The following is a 24,211-nucleotide window of genomic DNA, read 5'->3' as shown; positions in this document are numbered from 1 at the left end:
AAAAAAAATTATTACTTATATTAAACATTTAAAATTTAACAATTAAAATATTATTCTGAAAAATATTATGAATAAGATTTTAAAATTTTATAATGTAATTAAATATTAAATATGTAACGACCCGCCTTGACCATCACACTACGGAACAGCACAACACATTACTGAAATATATATTAAAATAGTAAAATAAGAATAACTACAACACAAGTTGCTAACCAAGAAACCAATAACATCCAACTATATACAACAAAATATGCTACTATAAGGTAGCCTACACAAGAAACATCCACTCCAGGCACCTCTCATGGCCTTTAACAATTATCTCCCTGCCTATCCCTGTCCTGCTCCCATACATTGTATGATCATCGCAGTCTAAGTCACATGGAAACGTGCAATGGTAAGCTAGTGAAAATATACAACACATATATAGGAAAGCAACTTACAACACTAGCAACTTAACAACATTATCATCATCAAATAGTTCAACATATAACACACAACACAGGCAACTTAGCATCACTATCATCATCTTCATCAACTTTTTCAACATACAACACATAATACTACAACAACATGAATCTAAAAGAAACCTGCAACACAATGTCACAACCAACAATAACAACTTATTCATCATGCAACACACAACAGATAGACAACACACATCTCAACAACACCTTCACAACACATCAACATATATAACTTATCAACACATATGCATCGTCATGTATTTCAACTTGGAGATCTCCTACAAAATAAGATGAGCAGTCTAAGTGGCTAGGTCCTACCGAATCGACAACACAGAACCTTTTTGGGCTTGCTAGATAAACAACAAATTTGGATAAAAATCCACAACAAGATAACAGTTTCTCAAACTTTGCCACTTAAACAAGGAAGTATAGTACTATATCAGGATAGGACAGTTGAGTTTAGGCCTACTATGCCATTAGCTAGCTTAATAACTAAGCGACTTATGGGATTAGTCTACTGACTATCCTCCAAATACTACAACCCTCCGATACTCGGTTAAGAATAAGCTAGGTTCCTGACTTCGTACTTCACTCGAATTGCCCGCTTATAATCAGTATAGCTTGACCTGGCTCCTATACTGTGGTCGCTTCATACACTGTCTCAACCTTGCCCATACATAGGATCAAATAAGTCCTAGAGGAGAACAACACATCATCCACTCCAAGGGACAACTTCCCAAGGAGGGCTTTTCAACAAATTAGGCTCTTTAGAGCACCACAACACTCTCAATCCACACAATGGGATGAGCAACTTCGAACATATCTCCCCTAGCCCTAGTGATCAATAACTCATCATCACAACACAACAACACAGTTATCATCTCATCAGCTCACATATCAACTCATTTCAACTTTAAACAACATAATTATCATCTCATCAACTCAACTATCAACTCATTTCAACATTAAACAACACAATTATCATCTCATCAACTCAACTATCAACTCATTTCAACTTTAAATAACACAGTTATCATCTCATCAACTCAACTATCAACTCATTTCAACTTTAAACAACATAGTTATCATCTCATCAGCTCAACTATCAACTCATTTAAACTTTAAACAACATTGTTATCATCTCATCAACTCAACTATCAATTCATTTCAAATTTAAACAACACAGACAATTCAACAACTCAATAGCTCAACTCACAAATTTACAACTTAACTATCAAAAAGTAATATTTTTTTCAACACATAGTACAACATACAACTCTCATCTAACAACTTAGCAACACAGTCTACTAATAAATTTTGTATCATCTCAACACATCTACACACTTCACATCGTGCTTCTCATAATGCAACATTATCATCATGAACTTCACAACATATAAATAGTCAACACACAACACAAAACAACTTTAACATCTTAATTTCAACATGCCTCAACAATACCATCTTTTCAACATATAATTGATCAACACACAACTCGTAAACGACCCAACAACATAAAAATGCATATTTAACACATAATACAACTCATCCATCATGTTTACAACTCATCTATCATGCCAACTTACACAGCATACACAACATAAATTAACTTAAGCACCCAAAACAACTTTCAACTTAACCAAATCACTTATTGTGAAATGGTAGCCTTCACATAAAACAACATATATATATGAAGTTATACTACTCCTATCATGCTCATCCTTATCTCATATGAAAGATAAGAAGATTTCCTACAACTCTATGATAACTAAAAATTTAGACTACAATTTTAAGAATAAAATAATAATAATAATAATAATAATAATAATAATTAAGAATATTATAATATTGTATCATAAATTTAGGATATTGCACTAGTAGTCATTGAATTAAATGTTTTAAATGCTTAGGTAAAGGCCATATTGCATTACATTGTCCAAACAAGAAAACCATGGTTAGAAGGGACAATGGAGTTGTCACTAGTGAGTTATGTTTAACTAGCTCATCCAATAGTGACAGTGGATGTGGTACCAAACCTCTTGAGGGTGAGTTGATGATGTGTAGGAGGTTGCTAGGTATCAAGATAAGAGTAGGGAAGAGGCTCAAGAGGATAACATATTTCAAACTAGATGTCTTATTCTAGGGAATGTGTGTTCTTTGATTATTGATGGGGGTAGTTGTACTAATATGGCTAGCTCTAGGTTGGTCAGCAAACTTAACCTTAAAACCACCCCTCACCCTAAACCTTATTGCTTGAAATGGTTATGTGTAGAAAGTGAGTTTCTTGTAGACCAACAAGTGTTAGTGAGTTTTACCATTGGGAAATATAAAGATCTTGTGTTGTGTGATGTAGCTCCCATAGAAGCATGTCATATTTTGTTGGATAGATCTTGGCAAGTTGAAAGAAATGTGAAACACCATGAAAAAGATAATAAGATTTCTCTTGTACATGAAGGTCATAAGATAAAGGTTGTTCTATTTTCAACAAAGGAAACAATTAAGGATCAAATTAAGTTGAGAATCAAAATAGAAAAATAGAGGAAAAAGTGAAAGAAAAAGACAAAAAAGATAAAGAAATGAGAGGAAAAGAAATTGAGTTACAAGAAAAAGTTTTGAGAGAAAAGAAATTAATTGAAAAAGAGAGTGAAAAACAAAGAGCAAAAGATAAAGAGGAAAATGATTCTTTTGTGAAGGAAATTGAAGAAGAGCTTCCTAGGGAGGAATGTCAAGTTTCACATTCTAATTCTTTGATTAAATGTGAAAGTGGAGAAGATCTCTCAAAGGAGAAACACACAACTCTAATTCTTACTTCTAATTTAAATCATGGGTTCATTTCTTCTTTTGAATTTGATTGTGCATCTAACCATGGAACTTCATTTGTTTTCATGCCTAAGACAGAATTGTATATCAAGGATCAATGGGCAAGATAATTTAGAGAAGAAGTGGAGGCACATGAGAACCAATGCAACCAAAGAGGGATGAAAATTTTGGATTACACCATTTCTAAACCTTGTGATTTAATTGATGTGTATCATTTGTTAATCCAAAAATCTTGTGAATTGCATGTTGCTTTTGGTTTAAATTATATTGTTTTAGGTCAAGGTGTAGAGTCCTTGAGTTTTGTGAATAATGAACATCATTTAGGCTTGTATGATCACCATGAGACTTTTTCCATGTGTTATGCTATTTGTAAAGAAAGTGATCATGTGATCATGATGGATTATTTAATCAAGGGAAATTGTGTCAAAATATAACTTTTTGTGTTCATAAATATAGACTGCATGATTTGTTAATTAGAGGAATTCATGGAGAAAGCTTAATGAGGTATGGACATTTTTGTGAGAATCACATGAGGCATGGTGTGCTTAAGTTTACTGAAAGATGGAATGTGCATCAAAAGAATAAATCTAAATATTTAGTTCATGATTTTAGAATTTCTTTACTTGATTTTACTTCTCATTAGATTGACTTTGCTATGAAATTTGTGTTTAATTTCTCAAGATCCAAGAGAAGAATGAATTTTCTTTTACTATCGTTTGGTGGTTTCTTTGTGCTTGTATTTGATCTAGGAGGGTGGATATGTAACTAAATGAATAATAAGATATTTATCTTTTGTAAAGGATTCAAGTCTCCTTAAAAGTAGGATTTTTATTTTTCATTAAAACAAATCCTTGTGTTTTCTTTCACATAGGTAACAAAGTGTAAAATTCAAGGACGAATTTCTTACAAGAAGAAAGGAATGATGAAATCTATCAAAGGCTGCACTTGAAAGAATTTGAGGACAAATGTTGCCCAAGAAAGAGGGAATGATGGGGACATTGAAGTTGATCAAGGTTCCACACAATTACTTGGAGGGCCTATGACTATAATTAGGACTAAGAAGGTAGAGGAGTCCCTACAGCAAGTGGTGGCAACAATCTTTGAAGTTACACCTAAGGAAAAGGACTTAGAGGCCAAAATAATTCAAAATATACTAATCATTGAAAGTCAATAGTGACTTATACATTTAAAAAATAAATAATAATAATTAAAATAAAGTGTTTATGGCTAGTTTTGAGACCAAGACCTCAAGTTTCTTTAGGTCTCAATTAATCGCAAAGGCATTTTATTTAGCTTTTAATGTTGATAATTTATTTATCTTTTATTTACTTTTTAGTACGTGAAAACTACTTTGTATAAGTTGTTTGGATATGAATGAAAAAACAGATTTGGATGTTTATTTTTTTGAAGCGTGAAAATTGTCTCTGTTAGGGTTCTTCCTTGAACCATTTGATCTTATCAAGAATTCACTAAAATTCTTATGACGATCCTAAAGGCTTACCAAATATCAATTGTTTGTGATGCCTATTAGTTTCTTCTTCAATCTTTTTTTGTTTCCATGTTATTTTTTCGCACTGCTAATTTCCAAAATATGTGCATCTTATTTTCATATCTTTGATTTTACTAATCCTTTTTCAATGATTTATATGTCTAAATTGCGTTTTAGAATGTCATCTTTAATCTTGCCGTGAAATCGTGCAATTTTAAAATTTGCAACGTGAGATATAATTAAACCGAACAGTATCATTAAGTTTGTGCACGAATTCACATCACATCATATTTTTAAAGGATAAAATAGAAGAAAAAAATCGATAAAAAAAATTAATTATCTACTCTATCAATAATAACTACCTTCATATTTTGTTATCACCTTTGGTCTCTAATTTTTCGTAAAATTATTTTACTATTTTCTAATTATTATTAACTTACTTGATTTACATTTATATTCTCTTTTATTTTTTATTTTTTTTATTTATATTATCTTTAAACAAAATACAAATAGCCTTGACTCTATTAGTGTAAATAATTGTTGTAAAAAAAATTTAATTAAGTGAAGAAACAATTAAACCAAACGATTTAATTACTTAAATTAACTTTAAGAAATTCATGAATTTATTTTAATACAACACGTGAAAATTAATAGCATTATACCTAATTTCCTATTTATTATGAAAAAAGCATAAAAATTGATCTTTTAATAGTTTTCATAATTAATGAAAGCAAAAAATTAGATCAATTGATTTTGACATATACGAGGATGCATCTGCTGCTGCTTCCTTGAAAATTTGAGTGTTGAAGAGCATGCTAAATTAAAGTAATTGTAATTTATTCACATTCCCTACTTGGCAACATGACAAGGTTTAGTGGTTGATCTTTGTATTGTATTTGTTGTCTTCAGATGGTGTCATAGCAATGCTTTTGAGCAGTTTGTCTGTTAACTCTTTGTCAGCAGGCCAGGCAGAATTTCAATTTTTTTCTAAATTACAAATTTGTGAATTTCATCTCTTATTTAATGACTCTCAATCTTTTGTTTTTAGTAAGTTTTAACAAATAATGAAAATGTTAAAAAAAATTATTACAGAATGTACTGCTAAATTCTAATAATACTCTTCTTTTCCTTAAATAACATTTTGAATGAGCATTTTGTATAATAAAAAAAAAAAATATAGGCGTTTAGAATTCTATTACCAAATTATATCAGTTCGATGTACAACTGATTCAAATTGAATCAGATCCAATGACTTGCAAATTTTGAACATCTAAGAACAAAAGAAAATGACATTTTGCAAAATTGAGGTGAATAAATGCAAATATAACTTGTACAAAAAATTTACAAGGCACATGAATCTCTACCCATTAATCGACAAGCTAAAAAGACAGGAATTTTAAAAAAAAAAAATAAGACAAAAAAAAAAAACTGAAAGCATACAACACTTCTATGATCTATTTAAACCACGTACTAGTGTGCTCTTCAATGAATGCCAATCAACTTATGAATGAATAGAGACTAAATCAAAAGCTTTTCTGTTATAGGCTCATAATGTTTTCTTATGCAATGTCAGGTTCTCAAAATCAAGCTTGCCCGCGAAAGTGTTATGCTTTAAAGTTAATTGTTTCATCACTATCTCTCAAACTTGAACCACTTCCAGTTAGCATAAAGTGCTTCATTTTCAAAAGGCAGGACATTGTTTTGGAGGCTTTCTGGTTGTTGAGAGATAAAAGCAGGAGGTAGCTTTTCCCTGTATTTCTTTGCCATCATTTCAGCCTCCAGAAATACTCTCTTTCGGCAGAAAAGAAACAAGCATATATCAAAATCAATCTGAGACAAACCAAAGAACTTTGATAAAAAAAATAGTAAAATAAAATAAATACCTCTTTATTAGATACAAATAGACCAGGTTCACTTTCAAGGTCCGCGATGCTGCATGTCATGAAGAGAAATAGACATTAGCAGCAATATATATAACTTAGAAAACTATTTGGATACAAGTTAAAAGTGCTTCAAGAGTTTCTACTGGAAAAAGCTTTTTATTTTCAATAAGAAACTCTCAAGCTCTTATAAAGTTGTGTCCAAAATCCAAATAGGCTCAATGTTATTCTTCAACACAACTTTTGAGAGAAGGAAAGGGTTGAACAAAACATGCCTACTTTGCATGTCAGGAAGAGAAATAGACAAAACATGCCTACTTCAACACATAAGGTAATAATTAGGCTAGCTTCTCTCACTCAAACTCAAGAATTATGATCAAGTATTGGAATTGTGCTCACTTCTTTTGGTCCTTTCCTCTCACGAGTGACAGCACAACCACTTCTAAAAATTGGAAAAATACATTTTCAAAATGGAGGATATGTTATTCTTATCATCTAGCCATGATGTACTTTCACACTATTTTCACAGATAATATTGCTTTTTCTATAATTTTTTTATGATTAGTTAGTACAGTAGACCTACTCTGATGACCTAAATGCATTTCTTTTCTGAACTTGCTAAAATACCAAATTCAATTGTACAACAGCAATGGCTTTAAAAGAAAAGAACAGTGGCACACACCAGAAAAAACCTTTTATTTTAGAACCAAAGGGAATTCAAAAGGATCACATTATGATGGGGTTATCACCAAATATATCTGAAGACAGGAAACTCTTATAAAGCAGTTTTTGTTTTGGTGAATATGTTTCTATTTTCTTTTTAGTTGCCTTATTTTTACCTTTTTCTGTGACTTGGTGATGCCTAATTTTGTAAGGAGTTTTTGTGTGGTAAGTGGGAGGGGTAGGTATTAGAATTTTAATTAGCTTGTTAGGTTTATTCTGAATGATTCATTCAATTACAACAAATAAACAGTAACAAACTAAGTGCATTCAACAATTACAGAAGGAAGTCAAAAGTCAGTTATCCATTACCTTAAAGAAATTTTATCAGGAGACATGGATTTTGCGACCACAACTTTAACCTTCTCATCAACAGCAAGTATGTCATTAATAGAAGTGATTCGGGCTCGAGTGATATTTGAAACATGTAGCAATCCACTGAAGGTACCCAACAGATTAATTTTAAATGTCAGGTTATGTACATACAGTTTGGCAATCTCAACAATTCTAAGTCATGATAAATTAAATGTCAGGTTATATATACACGTGCACACACAGATACAAAAATATGCAAATCTTAAAGATGTTGACAAGGAGAATAGGATGACAAACTAAAGTGCTCAAAAACAAAACAGCCAAGCCAGAATCTCGGATGATTCAACTCTTTCCACAATGAAAAAGTATAGGTATGTGCATGAGTATAAAAAAAACATGATACACATGGGAATAAAAGAGAAAATAGTAATCTAACAAGGATTAATGCACCTTATATTTGTTAACTTAAAGTACTCAAAAAGAAAATAAAAATTCCTATGTAAAATGCACCAATATCTGTGAATGAAGTTAAGTCATGTCTACTTCTGGGTTGAAAACAAGAAAGTACAAGAATTGGTCAAAGATAAAATGTCAGATAAATGCAAATGATGGAGGAAATATTTACTCCCTTGGTAGACATTCCATAACCACCAAACTGCTTATCATTTACCAATACGATGCTTTCCAAAAGTTCAATTGTTTCTCTAACTGGAATTTCAACATTTTATGCACTGAAAATTTAAATTTCACTAATTTTAAGTAGTCTTTGCAGAAGGGTGGGGATGCTGGTTGGTACCAAGGCAGGATTCTCTTATCCACATATATATTTTGTGAGTTGTGAAACTTTGTTTAGTCCTTTTTTCCCTTTTCTTTTTGGCCATAAGAATTTAAAGTATATTATTCTTTGTAACTAGAAATTTTATAGGGTTCTAGATTAAATCAAGTCCAGTCCTGTTATGACTTAGTGCGAAGAAGTATTTCATGCAGTGGACCATATTCATACCAGCAGAAATTTACTTTTGCACTCAAGAATATCATGAATCCTCAAAACAAAATAAATAAAAAAAACAAAACATAACAGGGGCGTAGCATTTTAAACTATTTAGTGGATGCCCTAGGTTCAAATCCATTTGTAATAAGAGGAATTTTGTTGGGGGGTTGACATTTTTCAACCCAAATTTCAATGGACACCAAAAAAAGTACTCATAACGTATATATTAAGTCTCATTTTAACAACCGCACCATAAGGTTCTTGTTAAAAGTGAGGCTTGTGACTCACTCCAGCCTCAAGTACCATAATTATTGATATCACAAATTCTTTAAAGATTACATTTTGTGTATCAAAATGAAATATATTATCTTGTTTCCAACCGGTCATAACAATGCTTTCCTTATTTTCTAGTGCAAAACGATGCTACAGCACATTTAAAAAAAAAAAAAAAAAAGTTTTATCATTTTTCTGGTTGGTTACTTACAATCATTTCTGTTATCTGTTGCGTTTTTAATTGGCATGATTACAAAATTCCATCAAATTCAGAATCATGGATGAATGTGGTTCAATTTTGGCAGCTGAACAGACTTCCAATCTTCTATTACCAAAGTGAATTTCGGCCCAAGTGGAGTATAAATCATTGCATGAGATCCAAGTGGAAGATGATTCCAAAGCAAGAGGTGATTTTTGAGTCAGTTTAGATGCCAAGTAAGAGGGAACATATCGCACTGAAAGACTGTAAACAGAGACCCAAATATTCTCATGTGACATAGCAAGACCATCAACCAGGATGAAAACTTCATGTCTTCTTCCAGTGAAGCCCTCCAAAAGTTCTTTAAACTATATATAAGAAGGCCTTTTGAATTCAATATCAAATCAAACAGAAACAAAAGCCTTATTCCACTTTTATTCACGTGATCAAACCAAAACTTAATTTCCAAGCATGTGTTTTAACATTATTTTATCAACTGGCGACAGAGGTCAATTAGAAGACAAAACAATTGGAAGAAATTGAAAGATAAAAGAAAAAATCAACTAAAAGAATGACAAATAGAAAACTAATTGGCCACTTATTTACTAAGGCACTATATCAAAGTGAGCTGGAAACAGAGCAGTAATACCAAATGGTTTGATAGGAATAATGAGAACAATTTAATCTCATTAGAGTTGATGCAAGTCTACACAATTCCATTTATTTTGAAGGTGATTCACAAGTATGTTTTACCTACAAAAAGCACTCATCTTATTACTGTGCACGAATTATCTAGTGTGTTTTCTATTTTTTCTACAAGCCATATGTAGGACCAAGTCACATTAACTTTTCTTTCCTTCACAATTGGCAACATCAGAGCAGGGAAATTGGAAGCATGCAAGCATCTAAATGATACTCTAATGGAATTGCTCCCTATGAAATAAGAGTTGCATCTACGTGAATCTGTTGAATAAAGTTAACTTACCAAACAACAAAATAGAAGCCTGAAGAGTTAACTTTCTTTATCCAAGATATCACTCACCTTCTATTCGTCTCTCCTATCCTTATTTGGGCTCCATAAGGAAGGATCTTTTTTACAGTCCCTTCAAGAAGTGTTCCTTCTCGAAGATATAGCTTTTCCTGCAATATATCAATTTCACATAAGGGATTGCAAAAGACAAAAAGGAGCAAACAAAACCACAAACTCCAACACTGACTATTGAAACTAGGCAACAAGAAAGGAAATGATAGATAAGAGTACTGACCCAAGCTTCCCTCTCACTAAGTATCAAATTGTTTTTATCTTCATCTAGTTGAGTAATTTGTACATGCATACGGTGTCCGATCTACATCATTATTATCAAATAGTTGTAAGAATTAAGAAGTATGGAAGAAAAAAAAAATGAATACTAACTAACAACAAATGGTGAGAAAAACATCAAATGTGTTCAAACTGACATAATTTTCCAGGTGTAAATAAACTGGAAAATAAGGAGGAAAAATGCATTTAAGTAGTGAAAACTTTTCAGGTAATGTACAGCAGAAATTAGAATTGAAAAATAAACTAAATTCATTTACCTAGAGGAGGCTCAGAAAGTACTATGAAAGATAACTTGAGATCACCACTTGAACTCCATAATATATCATGATATATAAAAAATTAATAGACTAGTGATGTACATTTAAAAAAAAAAAAAACAATATAAGCCTGTGGAAAGACAGAGATCTTACTGATTAGAGAATATATCACTTCGAATATGTGTCAGAACAAAATTGTTTGAATGTTTAATATTCCTATTATTTAGTAAGTAGTTATCAGAATCTCTGGCCACTTTCTTAAGGCACGGACATGCCTAAAGCTTGAAAAGATAATTGTTTCAGTTAAAAAAATAAAATAATAAATTAACAGGATAGCTCATAGAGGCTTCCATCAAGCACACTCAAGGAAATCAAAGCCACAGAAGATTTTAGTTGAGCCTAATAGCGCTATCCACATCAGCAAAGCAATATATATTATTATATGTTGATCCACTATATAGTATATAATACAATCGTAGAGTATCAGAATTCAGAAATCAGAAGGTCAAATTAATTAGCTGACCCAAAACTAAGATTTTATTGTATAATTTTTTTTTCTGTCAGGGAGGAAAATTACAGGGTTGGATTGGAGCTCACGTTTTCTTTCAACTCAGTAAAGCTATTTACTCTTTTCACAAGCTCAGCTTTGGGCAGGAAAGCTCGCAAACCCTGCATATCCAAATCCAAGAAGAGATAGTTATTTACTCATATGATACATGAACATAAGTATTCAGATCAATGGCACAGACCTCAATCCTTGTCAGCAAGCCCTTAGCATTCCACTCACTGATTCTAACTTGTATAGGTTCACCAAGCTGTTTTATCTGCTCAAGACATTAAAAGCAGTTAAGCAGAAGATTTAAATCTCATCAGCAAGAGAATAGATTATTTGACTTTGTAGGTTTTAAAATTGATTAAAGCAATAATTTGGCATAAGATCATTGCTTTTGAGTTTGTTATCGCATATATTTCCTTACTGACTATAACTATAGTTATTTGTGATGTAACATTCACTTATCAATATATGACAAGGCTTCCCAACCTATGAAGCATAGATATCTTGAAATGGTAGCCATACCAGCGTCAGATACACCTAGCCTACATCCTTCAACATTTTTCCTTTATGTTTTGAATTTGTATACTAATATGGACAAGACACCATAATTAGATAAACCATAGTATTTTATTGTGTTCACAACAAAAATGTTGACTTCTGAAACATTGATGTCTTTATTTTAATGCAAGATTTGTGCTTTTATGTTAGCTTAATATCAATTTTTTGTGTTGTATCCTAACCATGTTCCATCCTATAACTTCTAGAATTTGCAGTTTCTTTTTGTTGGTGCCATCATGCCGCCTCATGTTTTTGCCATATCCGTGCTTCCTAGTTTCCAACTAACTAGGCATACATCCCATTCACAAATTACACACAAAAGTTACCATATTTAGAATCTGTTTTGATACAAGTTAGGAGTGTTCATGAGAGTTTCTCTAATAAAGAGATATTTCTATTAGAGAAATTCCCAAAAGCACTTCTAAGTTTGATCCAAATAGGCTCCTAATATACTAAACATAAGTAAGGTCAAAGGAAGAATGAAAGGACCACAAAAACCTGCCTCAGCCGATGCCAGGCAATCCGGCGGAAGAGCCTCCTGGTAGAAAGCAATGGCCTACCAGCAAGTGTTCTGCCCAAAACCTCGGCAAACAAAATGGTTCCAATCTCTACAACAGTTCCTCCAGGCACCGGCATCTCATTTATTGCATCATTATTCTTCAGAATCCCCATCCTCCCCTGAACCATAAAACTCTCTTCGGTCTTGTTCACATCACACAACAAGTGCTCCATCTCTTTACTATACAAGGGAAGCACCTCCTTTGTCAACATTGTCCCTAGTAGCTCTGATCCCACATTCACATTCAGCTTGTTCTCATTACCTGAAACAACAACACCAACCACAAAATCCCCAGGTTTGGGCTCATAGTACTCAGCACCAACCTTCTCACCTTCTTCACTCTCATCACCCACATCATCTCTTTCCTTAAAACCTTCCAATTCCAACACCCCACCACCATCTTCTTTCTCGTCCACCACAAAATCACCACTTACTTTGAAAAACCTCAAAAAGGGTGTCAAAGCCTCATCTTCAGTGGAATCTTTATCTATGTGCACATCAATTTCAGAAGAGGACCCGTTTTTAATGGGAACAAGTGAAGGCTTGTCCAGCAACTCAAGCGTTTCAAGCTCTTGGAAACTATCATCAACCACAAATTCATCGTCCCTGGAGCAAAATGGAACATGGGTAGCACCAAAAATTGCAAATTTATTTGTAAAAGGGCAAAAATTTTGGGGTGTTGGAGATGGGAGTTTCACGGGGCTCGTGGGTGGCTTGTTCTTGAAAGTGTTGCTGAAATTTCTGGTATGGTGATTAAGAGGAAACAAAGACTTGGAAAAGTAAAGGGAATTACAAGGACAAAGAATCAATGTCATTTTCGAATACTGAGACACAATTTGAAGTTTGGTTCAGTTCTGAGTTTCATGCCACTTTGGTCTATCCTCTTTATCTTCACATTTTGCTTCTTTCTCTCCTCCTTCGGTTCCTGTAATTGGAGACTCGCTGCAATTTGAGCATCGAAATGTCACAAAAACCTATCCCTTAGATTGTTGTTAAGAGATCAATATATGCCTTTAGAAGTTCGTGATAATTCTACTTGCACCTTCTTTTATTTTGAAAATTATGCAATTTAACCCCAAAAAATAACATTTTATCAATTTTTAATTCTTAATTCTAATTTTTAATTTTATAAAATTTTTAATTTTATAAAATTTTTAATTTTGATCTAAATGTTAGATAATCTTCCTTTTAATAAAATTTAACATTGACTATAATATAACATTAAATAATTAATATGATAATTAATATTTGATAATATTTAAATTAAATTATAGCTTTTTATCAAAAATTAGTGGACTTTTATGATTAATGAATGAGCTCATATTTCAGAAAATTTTCATTGTCTGTTGTCTGTACATTATCATAATGTTTTATTATATTGACGTGTTTCGTATGATTTTTTTTTGTGTGTGTTTGGGTTTTTTTTAAAGATGTCTAAAGGAGGTGAAAGATGTTGTTTTCTCTTTTGCAAGAAATTTTAAGTACAATTTGATTGATGATACAACTTTAAGATTCATTGCATCTTAAAGAGGATAAAGAATTGGATAAGCGATTTGTCATGTTAAAAAATGAGAGTTTATTGATCAAGGATGGGCAAGCTTACTTGAAGTTTTGATGATTTCAAATGGTCTCTTGAAGAAAATAAAATTGTATTGATTGCTAGTTTAGGTTTTGTGCTTAATATTGTTTAGTAATTGATCTTATATTTGATATATGGCTAATGATTGATGAATAAATTGATTAAAAATAGTTTGAAATCAATTTTGTAAGTAATCAAGGTTCAAATTCGTGAAAATGATGTTATAATTGATTGAAAAATACTTTGGTTTGCTTAAGTTATTAGACATAACTTTCACAATTAACTGATTAAATATTAAAATAATTAATTATATACAAAATAACACCGTAAATATTCGATTATATCTAGGAATGGCAAAAATACCCGCACCTGCGAGTAATTGCAGATAAAATCCGCTACGGATAATAAATGGATAGGCTAATTGGGTACCCGCGAATAATGGGGACGGATAATTTTTTACCCGTATAATATTATTTCTTAAATATCTTAATTATCATTATACCACAGCCCTAAAACTACACTCTCTCATCTTATTTTCTTACAAAAGTGAGGTTGATGAAGTTACTAACATGTGTTAAGCATGTTATAGAATTATGTTAGATGTAATTTGATTAATTTTCTAGCTTTGATTGGACCAGTAAGATTTATGTACTTTAAGTTGTTTACTTTCGTTTGGAATTATGAGATTGAATTATTATAACTTTGTGATGAGACTTTAACTTACTTGTTAGATTGATGTATTTAAGTTATTGATTATATTGCATTTTTATTATTATTTTAACAAAATTAACGTTAAATACAAATTCAAAATTAACACTAAATTTTTATTTTTAATATTTCAATGACATTAAATATAAACTTAAAATTATTTGTAATATAATTTTTTTAATTTCTTAAAAAATTTATAAATATCCATGGATATCTGTGGGTATTCAAAAAATTCATGGATACTCACTTAATGGATACCCGCACAGATATGGGTGGGTATGGGACCAATTTTCATTTAGCGGGGCCCATTGTCATCCCAATTATATCAAAGAGATTATTCTATTGTTGTTGGATTTCATAATTAAGAAGAACAAAATAATTAATTACAAAAATAAATAATTGATTAGTTTGAGTGAAATTCTCTATATAACAAATTTTCTCTTTGATTATGACTTATATTTTAATTTTCTAAACACTTGAGTAATTAATTATATTGATTACTACAAATTTTTGATAGCAATCGAGAGAGACAAAAGTTAAACACTTGAGAGCTTTCTATCATGGATTAAGGTGTTTCAGTCACCATCAACTCATTGAACATTCAAGATTTTACTATGTTTACATATCACATGTTATGTTAATTATGTTTATTAGGTGATATCCTTTTATAATCTTTGTGATTAGGTTTTTAGAGTAGATTTATTAAAGAAAAGAGATTCTTGTGGTGGGTGATAGTGCATTTTGAGAAGCAACTTTGTATGTATTTATTTGGTTTTTTTTACCTTTGTATGTGTCTTATATTCGTGTTTTGGCTTAGATTTATGATAGTGGTATTATTTGATGATTATTGTAATTTTTACTCAATCTAATTTTACCCACTTTTACACCTTATTCTTATTTAGGCCATATCTGGGGCTCTTGATATCAAATTTTGATGTTCTTGGTGTCTATGAAAAGATAAAAGAGTGTTCTACAACTTCTCTGTTGGGAGCAAAGGTCAGTTCAGTTGCTAAAACACCCAAAAATGTGTTGCAAGGTTGCAGCCCTCTATAGTATTTTTTGTTTCCTTTTAGATTATAATGTTAGGATTTGTTTAGTGATGTAATTAGTTGATTTAATCGGTTGGGCCTTTAACTACTGATATTATACCCATTATATTTCTCTATTAATAGGTGTTGTGAGATTTGTTGTGTACACTTTACTCTCATTTTTTGATGTAATTTATGATTGAATTTTTCGATTGAATTTTCTATGTGTTGTTTGTAATATTATAATTTCTCTTTGTTGTCCATTAAAATTCCCTTATTAATTGCATGATAATTTTGGATCCAATTAGTTTATGTCTTCAAGAAAAATGACCTAGGTTGTTCCCTATATTACAAATCTTTCAGAAAAATCTAGTAATTTTTTATAGTGATTCGACAATGCTATCAAAATGACGCCATTGTCAGGGACATGAGTCATTGTGTCTTACACCTACTAATTGTTTGTGAAATTGCTTTTGTATATACTAACCTTGATAACCATTTTTGTTGAGTTTTGTGATTTTGTATAATATTTGCTCAAAGACACTTTTTTAGAGTTTTCGCTTTGGGTTAAAACTTTTTCTCCAAAGGTAAACCATCATTATGAGCAAAACAACTCCCTTTGGAAGTATATTGTATGTAAAATTGTCAAATTTCATTGTTTAGACCACTTTTTAATTTTTTTTACTATTTTTGATATTTTTAAAAATCACCAAAAAAATTATAGAAAATAGGAAAATTTGATATTAAATGAGTTTTTGATAGTCTTGTATTTTTTAAAATTCATTTGATAGTGTTTTGCATGTTATAGGTTCTATTTGTTAGATATTGACTTTACAGTTAACTTTTCACTTTTCTGTTGACTTTTATCACTTTGTTTTGTTTAGCATTATTAGTTTTGTTTCTATTTTAAATTGTGATTTTGTACATGTTACTATTGTTAGATACTTATGGCTTATGTTTTGATTGACTTAACCTCTTTAGTCCAACAATTAGCCATTCGTGGTAATACTGTTAGAACTTATTATGATCCTCCACAATAATATTATCATGATTAATACTCTGAGAAGTATAGTTCTAAGTGGATAGGCCATCATTGAGGTCTTATTGAGGATTATGTTCAGTCACCAGTTGAATAGAGTGGTGAAATTACATTAGAGGAAATGATGAATCAGATGGATGAATGCAATAAGAAGTTTCAACAAAAGTGGAATGTTGCATCTCAAGATTTACAAATACAAATTGATCAATTGACTACTAATGTCAACCAACTACAATTAGCACGTTCATCTATGTCTACCTTGAGGAGTGACATTCTTGATCTTGATTGTATTAGTATTGATTCATCTGGTATTAGTTCCTCTATGTGTGAGATTGCTAACTTTGTATCTGAACATGAATTTGACATTTTTGACATTGTAGTTGGGTTTGCCATTGTTGACTCTGATTGAACTTGTGATGATTATATGATGGAGTCCTCCTTCCATGATTGATGTAGAGTGTGAAGGGGGAAGACCTTGCCCTTGATCTAGGCTCACAAAAGGGTAGACAAAAGGTGACTTATGATGGGAAAAGGAAGATGGGCGTGAAGTAGGTTTAGGGTGGCGGAAATGTTTAGGTGAATGGTGTTTGGTTGCTCAAGGTTGGCTCACTCCAAGTATAGGTGGAGGCCACTCTACGGTTTCACTCTCCAAGGGTGGAGAATGAAGGAGGCTAGCCGAAGTTAACCTAGTGACTAAGGAAGAGATGTTGAGGCATAAAAGCTCACTCAATATCATATAATCCAAAGTATTTACGAGGTGTGGGGGTTGGGTATTTATAGGAGGGGAGGCATCTAGGGTTGCATTTGGAGTAGGCAAATGCATTCCAAATGAAATGCAAATGAACCCTAGATGCAACTTGGTGGCCAAGGATGGAATCTTTGGGTTTAGATTGGCTATATCTAGGTGCATGATAAGACCATGCAACCTTTGCCCTCCACTTGGGCCTAAGCCTTTCTAACACCAAAAATAGACCCAATGACACCAAAAAAAAACATGCATCACCCTCTAATTAACACCCTAGCCCAAAATTAAAAACCTAATCATCTAGAACACCCCATAATACAAGGGTAAAATGGGAAATACAAAAGAAAATAAATTCTAAGTCCTAAACACCCCAAAATACAAGGGTAAAATTGGAAATACAAGAAAATAAATTCTATGACTAAAATACCCCAAAATACAAGGGTAAAATAGAAAATAAAATAAATGCTAAAAGAAACTTAGGAGCTAAGGTCCAAAAATGGCCTCACTATCCCATTCCTCTTGCCTCCTTTAGTATATCACCTCTTGGTCTTCTCGGCCTTAGTGTTATTCCATCATTCCCTCCCTCTTGAAAAGGATTTGACCTCAAATCAAGAGGTTCTTCATGGTGGGCCTCATGACCAATAAAAACATAAAAATAAGCATTAAAGGTGACAGTATATGATAGAAATGGAAAGTGTATCCAAAGAGGAGTTCCACTAAAAATGCTAAAAAGATTGTCTAAACTAAAAGGACTAGACTCTCTAATGCGAAAGATAGGATCCTCCTCATAGTGAAGTCTAGGTGTATGACTAAAGCCTAAAAAGTTAAAAAGACTAAAACTATAGCACACTAATGCATTAGTCCTAAAAACTAGAACATCTTGCCTAAAGTACCCTATGTGGTAACCTAGGCATTTCCTAGAAAACAAAGGAAATACAACTAGAAAATTTCCTAAGCAATTTTGGATTATATTATTTGTTGGATAGTTATGAAAAGAATTTGTCACAAGGAACCTTGAAGGTTCATATGGTATATCCAACAAATAATATATTCCATAAATTGGGTGCATTATTAACACAACTAAGGTAGGAAAAGTCCTACACAAAGGAAGGTTATCTACCTTGGGCACCACCAAGGAAGTAGCACAAGAAGTGGGACTAAGTGAAGTCCACTTCTTCTTCACTAAATCTTGAAGTTGAGATTCTTTTTCTTTAAAAAGGATTTGTTTTTGAATCCCCACTTCATGACTAGTGGCAACGTGAGAGAAAAAGTTAAGGTCTTGATGAATAAAGAGAGTTTCTTTTAAATTATTTTCAATGGGCAAGTGACTCTCTTCAAGCATAAGCCCTTTGGAGGAAACATTATCCTCCTTACTCTTCTCTAAGAGTGTTGGTTGTTGTTTTTCATTTTCTAGCCACTCTTTAACCTTCTCTATACTTTTCTATATTTTTTCTTTCTTTTATATTTTCTTTTCTTCTTCTTTCCTTCTAAGTTCTTCCTCTCTTTTTGTATTTTCTTCCTCATGCATACTCCTAGGGACTCTAACTTCTTTTCCTATTTGAGATCTAGTTGGAACAATCCTAGGTTTGGATCCACTAGTTTCTACCAACTTTGCAAGTAAATTTCTTATTTCCTCATTATTCTTTTCAAACTCTTTTTCTTTTTGTCTTAATTTTTCCTCTCTTTTTATATTTTTTCTTAGGTACTCTTTCAATTCCCTAAGTTCATCCCTAACACTAGACCTAGTACTACGAGAATTATGACCATGGACACTAGAATGATCACTCATCTTTGATCAAGAAAAGGTTTTCACAAATTGTTTTCAAAGGGGTTAGAAAAGTTTTCACAAAGAGTGAGTGATAAAATGGTTTTCACAAAAGGTTTTCAAAGTGCAAGATAGGTAGGAAAAGGCCTAAGTGTACAAAGTGAACTTTCAAGGGGAGGTGGACTACAAAGAATCACTTAAAAACCAAGCTCTATCAAGTAAAAATCACTAAGCCTTTTCTACTTTTCTTACAAAACAATTTGGCACAACAATAAAGTGTGTGTGTGCACGTTACCCCTAGTAGGCAAATAACAAGCCTTCTAAACGGATTTGAAGACAAAGATAAAAGCCTAAACAATTATACTACCAAAAGCTATAAAGCATGCAAAAGAAAAGCACTTAAAACATAGTCTAGTCGAGGTCCTAGGTGAAGGTTTTCAAATCACCTTCAAACTACACGAAGCTAAACCAAAATGAAGAGGTTTAAGAATGGCCAATTACAAACCAAAAGAATGAAAACAAGGCCAAAGAACACAAAAGGCCGAAAAGGAAAATTTCAAGCAAAAATATGAAAAGATAAAATTTATAGGTCTTCAAACTCCTCCACTTGGGTTCCTTCACAAAGAACAAACTTGTTAGTCCTCTCCAAGTGTTTAAACACTCCTTTTGTTTGGTGAAAATCCCTCCAAAGACTAGGTTTGGATTCGGTTCACTCCTCCACTCAAATCCACCAAAGGTGTGCTAGTTTGCTAGGAGAAGTTCTTCACCTACAAGTAAAATGAAACCAACCCAAGAGCAAGAGTCCAAAAAGATAAAACTGAAAAGGTACAATTAGGAAGGCTAAACTCAAAGAGAATTGATGGAGACAAAACAAAAGAGGCCAAAGAAAGACAAACTAAAATTAAGACTCAATCAAAAGAAGGAAGCACACAAAAGATTAAACCTAGAAAGACACTAGAATAGATTAGTGTTTAAGCTCACTTGATTAAGTCTTTTAAAGATTCGGTCCAGCCAATATTAAGGTCCCAAAATAAGGTCAAAATGTCACAAGTCCAACTCCCAAATGCTTAGGTAATGGTCCAAGTCCACAAGTCTAGCAACAAGTCCTTTTTGGTCCAATTTTTTTTTTTTTGATACTTTTTCTTCTTTTGTTCTATTTTTCACGTCAATTTCTTTTATGCTTCTTGGGTCCAATTTCTTTTCTTTAATGTTCAGCCCGTTGTTGCTTAGGTTTTGCACTTGTGGGTGGTGAAAATTAGGTCAAATTTTAGGAGAAGAGATGAAGACAAGTGGCGTGATTTTAGAGGTGTTTAGGGTATCTTTTGAGTGGAAAATGACTTGTACTATCTAGTACAAGTTGTTGGCACAAAATTTTTCAGCACACCTCTTAGATTCTTTTAGGGTTTCTTTAGGCATAGAAAGATGACCAAATCAAGTGAGAATGCAAGGAGAGTGGGCGGTTATGCATGTGCAAGGAAATGTTTACACATGGAAATCAAAAATCACATAGAACATGCTAGGACTAGGTAGCATGCATGAATGACTCCTAAAAAGAAAGTTATATGTCACGCCCACTATGTAATGCAATATGGCATATTTTGTTCATGTGTTTCATGCAAAGTGTTTGGCACATACATGGAATTTATGTAGACAAAATATAGGAAACAAAAATGACAAAACTTTAGGTGGATTCAAAAATCAAAAAGCATGTTCATAGCATGTTCTTCATGTTCATGTGAGACTCAAGAAAATGAAAAGCATGGCAACACCTAATAATGGAAACCTAAAATGTTCAAGGAAGGTTCACAAGAAGCAAGAATATGAACCCAAACATTCGGTCATACAAAGAAAGCAAAAGAGAGACAAAGACCGAATGGAAAGAAGACAAAGGAGACAAGGAAAAATAACGTTTACCCTTGATGAACCTTGGTTTTGATACCACTTGATGGAGTCCTCCTTCCATGATTGATGTAGAGTGTGAAGGGGGAAGACCTTGCCCTTGATCTAGGCTCACAAAAGGGTAGACAAAAGGTGACTTATGATGGGAAAAGGAAGATGGGCGTGAAGTAGGTTTAGGGTGGCGGAAATGTTTAGGTGAATGGTGTTTGGTTGCTCAAGGTTGGCTCACTCCAAGTATAGGTGGAGGCCACTCTACGGTTTCACTCTCCAAGGGTGGAGAATGAAGGAGGCTAGCCGAAGTTAACCTAGTGACTAAGGAAGAGATGTTGAGGCATAAAAGCTCACTCAATATCATATAATCCAAAGTATTTACGAGGTGTGGGGGTTGGGTATTTATAGGAGGGGAGGCATCTAGGGTTGCATTTGGAGTAGGCAAATGCATTCCAAATGAAATGCAAATGAACCCTAGATGCAACTTGGTGGCCAAGGATGGAATCTTTGGGTTTAGATTGGCTATATCTAGGTGCATGATAAGACCATGCAACCTTTGCCCTCCACTTGGGCCTAAGCCTTTCTAACACCAAAAATAGACCCAATGACACCAAAAAAAACATGCATCACCCTCTAATTAACACCCTAGCCCAAAATTAAAAACCTAATCATCTAGAACACCCCATAATACAAGGGTAAAATGGGAAATACAAAAGAAAATAAATTCTAAGTCCTAAACACCCCAAAATACAAGGGTAAAATTGGAAATACAAGAAAATAAATTCTATGACTAAAATACCCCAAAATACAAGGGTAAAATAGAAAATAAAATAAATGCTAAAAGAAACTTAGGAGCTAAGGTCCAAAAATGGCCTCACTATCCCATTCCTCTTGCCTCCTTTAGTATATCACCTCTTGGTCTTCTCGGCCTTAGTGTTATTCCATCATTCCCTCCCTCTTGAAAAGGATTTGACCTCAAATCAAGAGGTTCTTCATGGTGGGCCTCATGACCAATAAAAACATAAAAATAAGCATTAAAGGTGACAGTATATGATAGAAATGGAAAGTGTATCCAAAGAGGAGTTCCACTAAAAATGCTAAAAAGATTGTCTAAACTAAAAGGACTAGACTCTCTAATGCGAAAGATAGGATCCTCCTCATAGTGAAGTCTAGGTGTATGACTAAAGCCTAAAAAGTTAAAAAGACTAAAACTATAGCACACTAATGCATTAGTCCTAAAAACTAGAACATCTTGCCTAAAGTACCCTATGTGGTAACCTAGGCATTTCCTAGAAAACAAAGGAAATACAACTAGAAAATTTCCTAAGCAATTTTGGATTATATTATTTGTTGGATAGTTATGAAAAGAATTTGTCACAAGGAACCTTGAAGGTTCATATGGTATATCCAACAAATAATATATTCCATAAATTGGGTGCATTATTGACACAACTAAGGTAGGAAAAGTCCTACACAAAGGAAGGTTATCTACCTTGGGCACCACCAAGGAAGTAGCACAAGAAGTGGGACTAAGTGAAGTCCACTTCTTCTTCACTAAATCTTGAAGTTGAGATTCTTTTTCTTTAAAAAGGATTTGTTTTTGAATCCCCACTTCATGACTAGTGGCAACGTGAGAGAAAAAGTTAAGGTCTTGATGAATAAAGAGAGTTTCTTTTAAATTATTTTCAATGGGCAAGTGACTCTCTTCAAGCATAAGCCCTTTGGAGGAAACATTATCCTCCTTACTCTTCTCTAAGAGTGTTGGTTGTTGTTTTTCATTTTCTAGCCACTCTTTAACCTTCTCTATACTTTTCTATATTTTTTCTTTCTTTTATATTTTCTTTTCTTCTTCTTTCCTTCTAAGTTCTTCCTCTCTTTTTGTATTTTCTTCCTCATGCATACTCCTAGGGACTCTAACTTCTTTTCCTATTTGAGATCTAGTTGGAACAATCCTAGGTTTGGATCCACTAGTTTCTACCAACTTTGCAAGTAAATTTCTTATTTCCTCATTATTCTTTTCAAACTCTTTTTCTTTTTGTCTTAATTTTTCCTCTCTTTTTATATTTTTTCTTAGGTACTCTTTCAATTCCCTAAGTTCATCCCTAACACTAGACCTAGTACTACGAGAATTATGACCATGGACACTAGAATGATCACTCATCTTTGATCAAGAAAAGGTTTTCACAAATTGTTTTCAAAGGGGTTAGAAAAGTTTTCACAAAGAGTGAGTGATAAAATGGTTTTCACAAAAGGTTTTCAAAGTGCAAGATAGGTAGGAAAAGGCCTAAGTGTACAAAGTGAACTTTCAAGGGGAGGTGGACTACAAAGAATCACTTAAAAACCAAGCTCTATCAAGTAAAAATCACTAAGCCTTTTCTACTTTTCTTACAAAACAATTTGGCACAACAATAAAGTGTGTGTGTGCACGTTACCCCTAGTAGGCAAATAACAAGCCTTCTAAACGGATTTGAAGACAAAGATAAAAGCCTAAACAATTATACTACCAAAAGCTATAAAGCATGCAAAAGAAAAGCACTTAAAACATAGTCTAGTCGAGGTCCTAGGTGAAGGTTTTCAAATCACCTTCAAACTACACGAAGCTAAACCAAAATGAAGAGGTTTAAGAATGGCCAATTACAAACCAAAAGAATGAAAACAAGGCCAAAGAACACAAAAGGCCGAAAAGGAAAATTTCAAGCAAAAATATGAAAAGATAAAATTTATAGGTCTTCAAACTCCTCCACTTGGGTTCCTTCACAAAGAACAAACTTGTTAGTCCTCTCCAAGTGTTTAAACACTCCTTTTGTTTGGTGAAAATCCCTCCAAAGACTAGGTTTGGATTCGGTTCACTCCTCCACTCAAATCCACCAAAGGTGTGCTAGTTTGCTAGGAGAAGTTCTTCACCTACAAGTAAAATGAAACCAACCCAAGAGCAAGAGTCCAAAAAGATAAAACTGAAAAGGTACAATTAGGAAGGCTAAACTCAAAGAGAATTGATGGAGACAAAACAAAAGAGGCCAAAGAAAGACAAACTAAAATTAAGACTCAATCA

At 32.8% G+C, this 24,211-nt stretch overlaps 1 protein-coding gene across 4 annotated transcripts; it reads right to left on the bottom strand.

Annotated features, from left to right (window-relative positions):
* Positions 1 to 6,036: 6,036 nt before the first annotated feature.
* Positions 6,037 to 13,431, bottom strand: LOC109804365 (protein PIGMENT DEFECTIVE 338, chloroplastic). 4 transcript variants are annotated; one of them, XM_020366182.3, is made up of 8 exons: positions 12,345 to 13,428; positions 11,482 to 11,556; positions 11,330 to 11,401; positions 10,420 to 10,500; positions 10,197 to 10,294; positions 7,689 to 7,814; positions 6,660 to 6,708; positions 6,037 to 6,567 (listed from the first exon to the last, which is right to left on the bottom strand). In XM_020366182.3, the coding sequence occupies exons 1-8, from the start codon at positions 13,218 to 13,220 to the stop codon at positions 6,409 to 6,411; spliced, it is 1,536 nt and encodes a 511-aa protein (XP_020221771.2). In that variant the 5' UTR covers positions 13,221 to 13,428; the 3' UTR covers positions 6,037 to 6,408. The 4 variants fall into 4 exon arrangements, 2 of the variants coding, with proteins under 2 accessions (XP_020221771.2, XP_082932820.1); XM_083076694.1 differs by lacking the exon at positions 10,420 to 10,500; XR_014434528.1 differs by lacking the exons at positions 6,037 to 6,567; positions 10,420 to 10,500 and adding an exon at positions 9,167 to 9,522 and having other exon boundaries at positions 6,694 to 6,708; positions 12,345 to 13,431.
* Between the last annotated feature and the right edge of the window lie 10,780 nt (positions 13,432 to 24,211).

Source organism: Cajanus cajan, chromosome 1, assembly GCF_000230855.2.
Source record: "Cajanus cajan strain Asha chromosome 1, NIPB_CcT2T_4, whole genome shotgun sequence".
NCBI lineage: Eukaryota > Viridiplantae > Streptophyta > Magnoliopsida > Fabales > Fabaceae > Cajanus > Cajanus cajan.
The sequence above is the reverse complement of the archived record's forward strand: the minus strand, read 5'-3'. Positions and strand labels throughout refer to the sequence as shown.

What these genes read in the sequence shown, in the direction of transcription:
- LOC109804365 (XM_020366182.3), bottom strand. Translation starts at nt 13,220, where the DNA reads ATGACATTGATTCTTTGTCCTTGTAATTCCCTTTACTTTTCCAAGTCT. An exon ending in GCTTGCTGACAAGGATTGAG is followed by an intron (nt 11,402 to 11,481) that starts GTCTGTGCCATT and finishes TTGGATATGCAG; the next exon opens with GGTTTGCGAGCTTTCCTGCC. An exon ending in ATAGGAGAGACGAATAGAAG is followed by an intron (nt 7,815 to 10,196) that starts GTGAGTGATATC and finishes GGGTACCTTCAG; the next exon opens with TGGATTGCTACATGTTTCAA.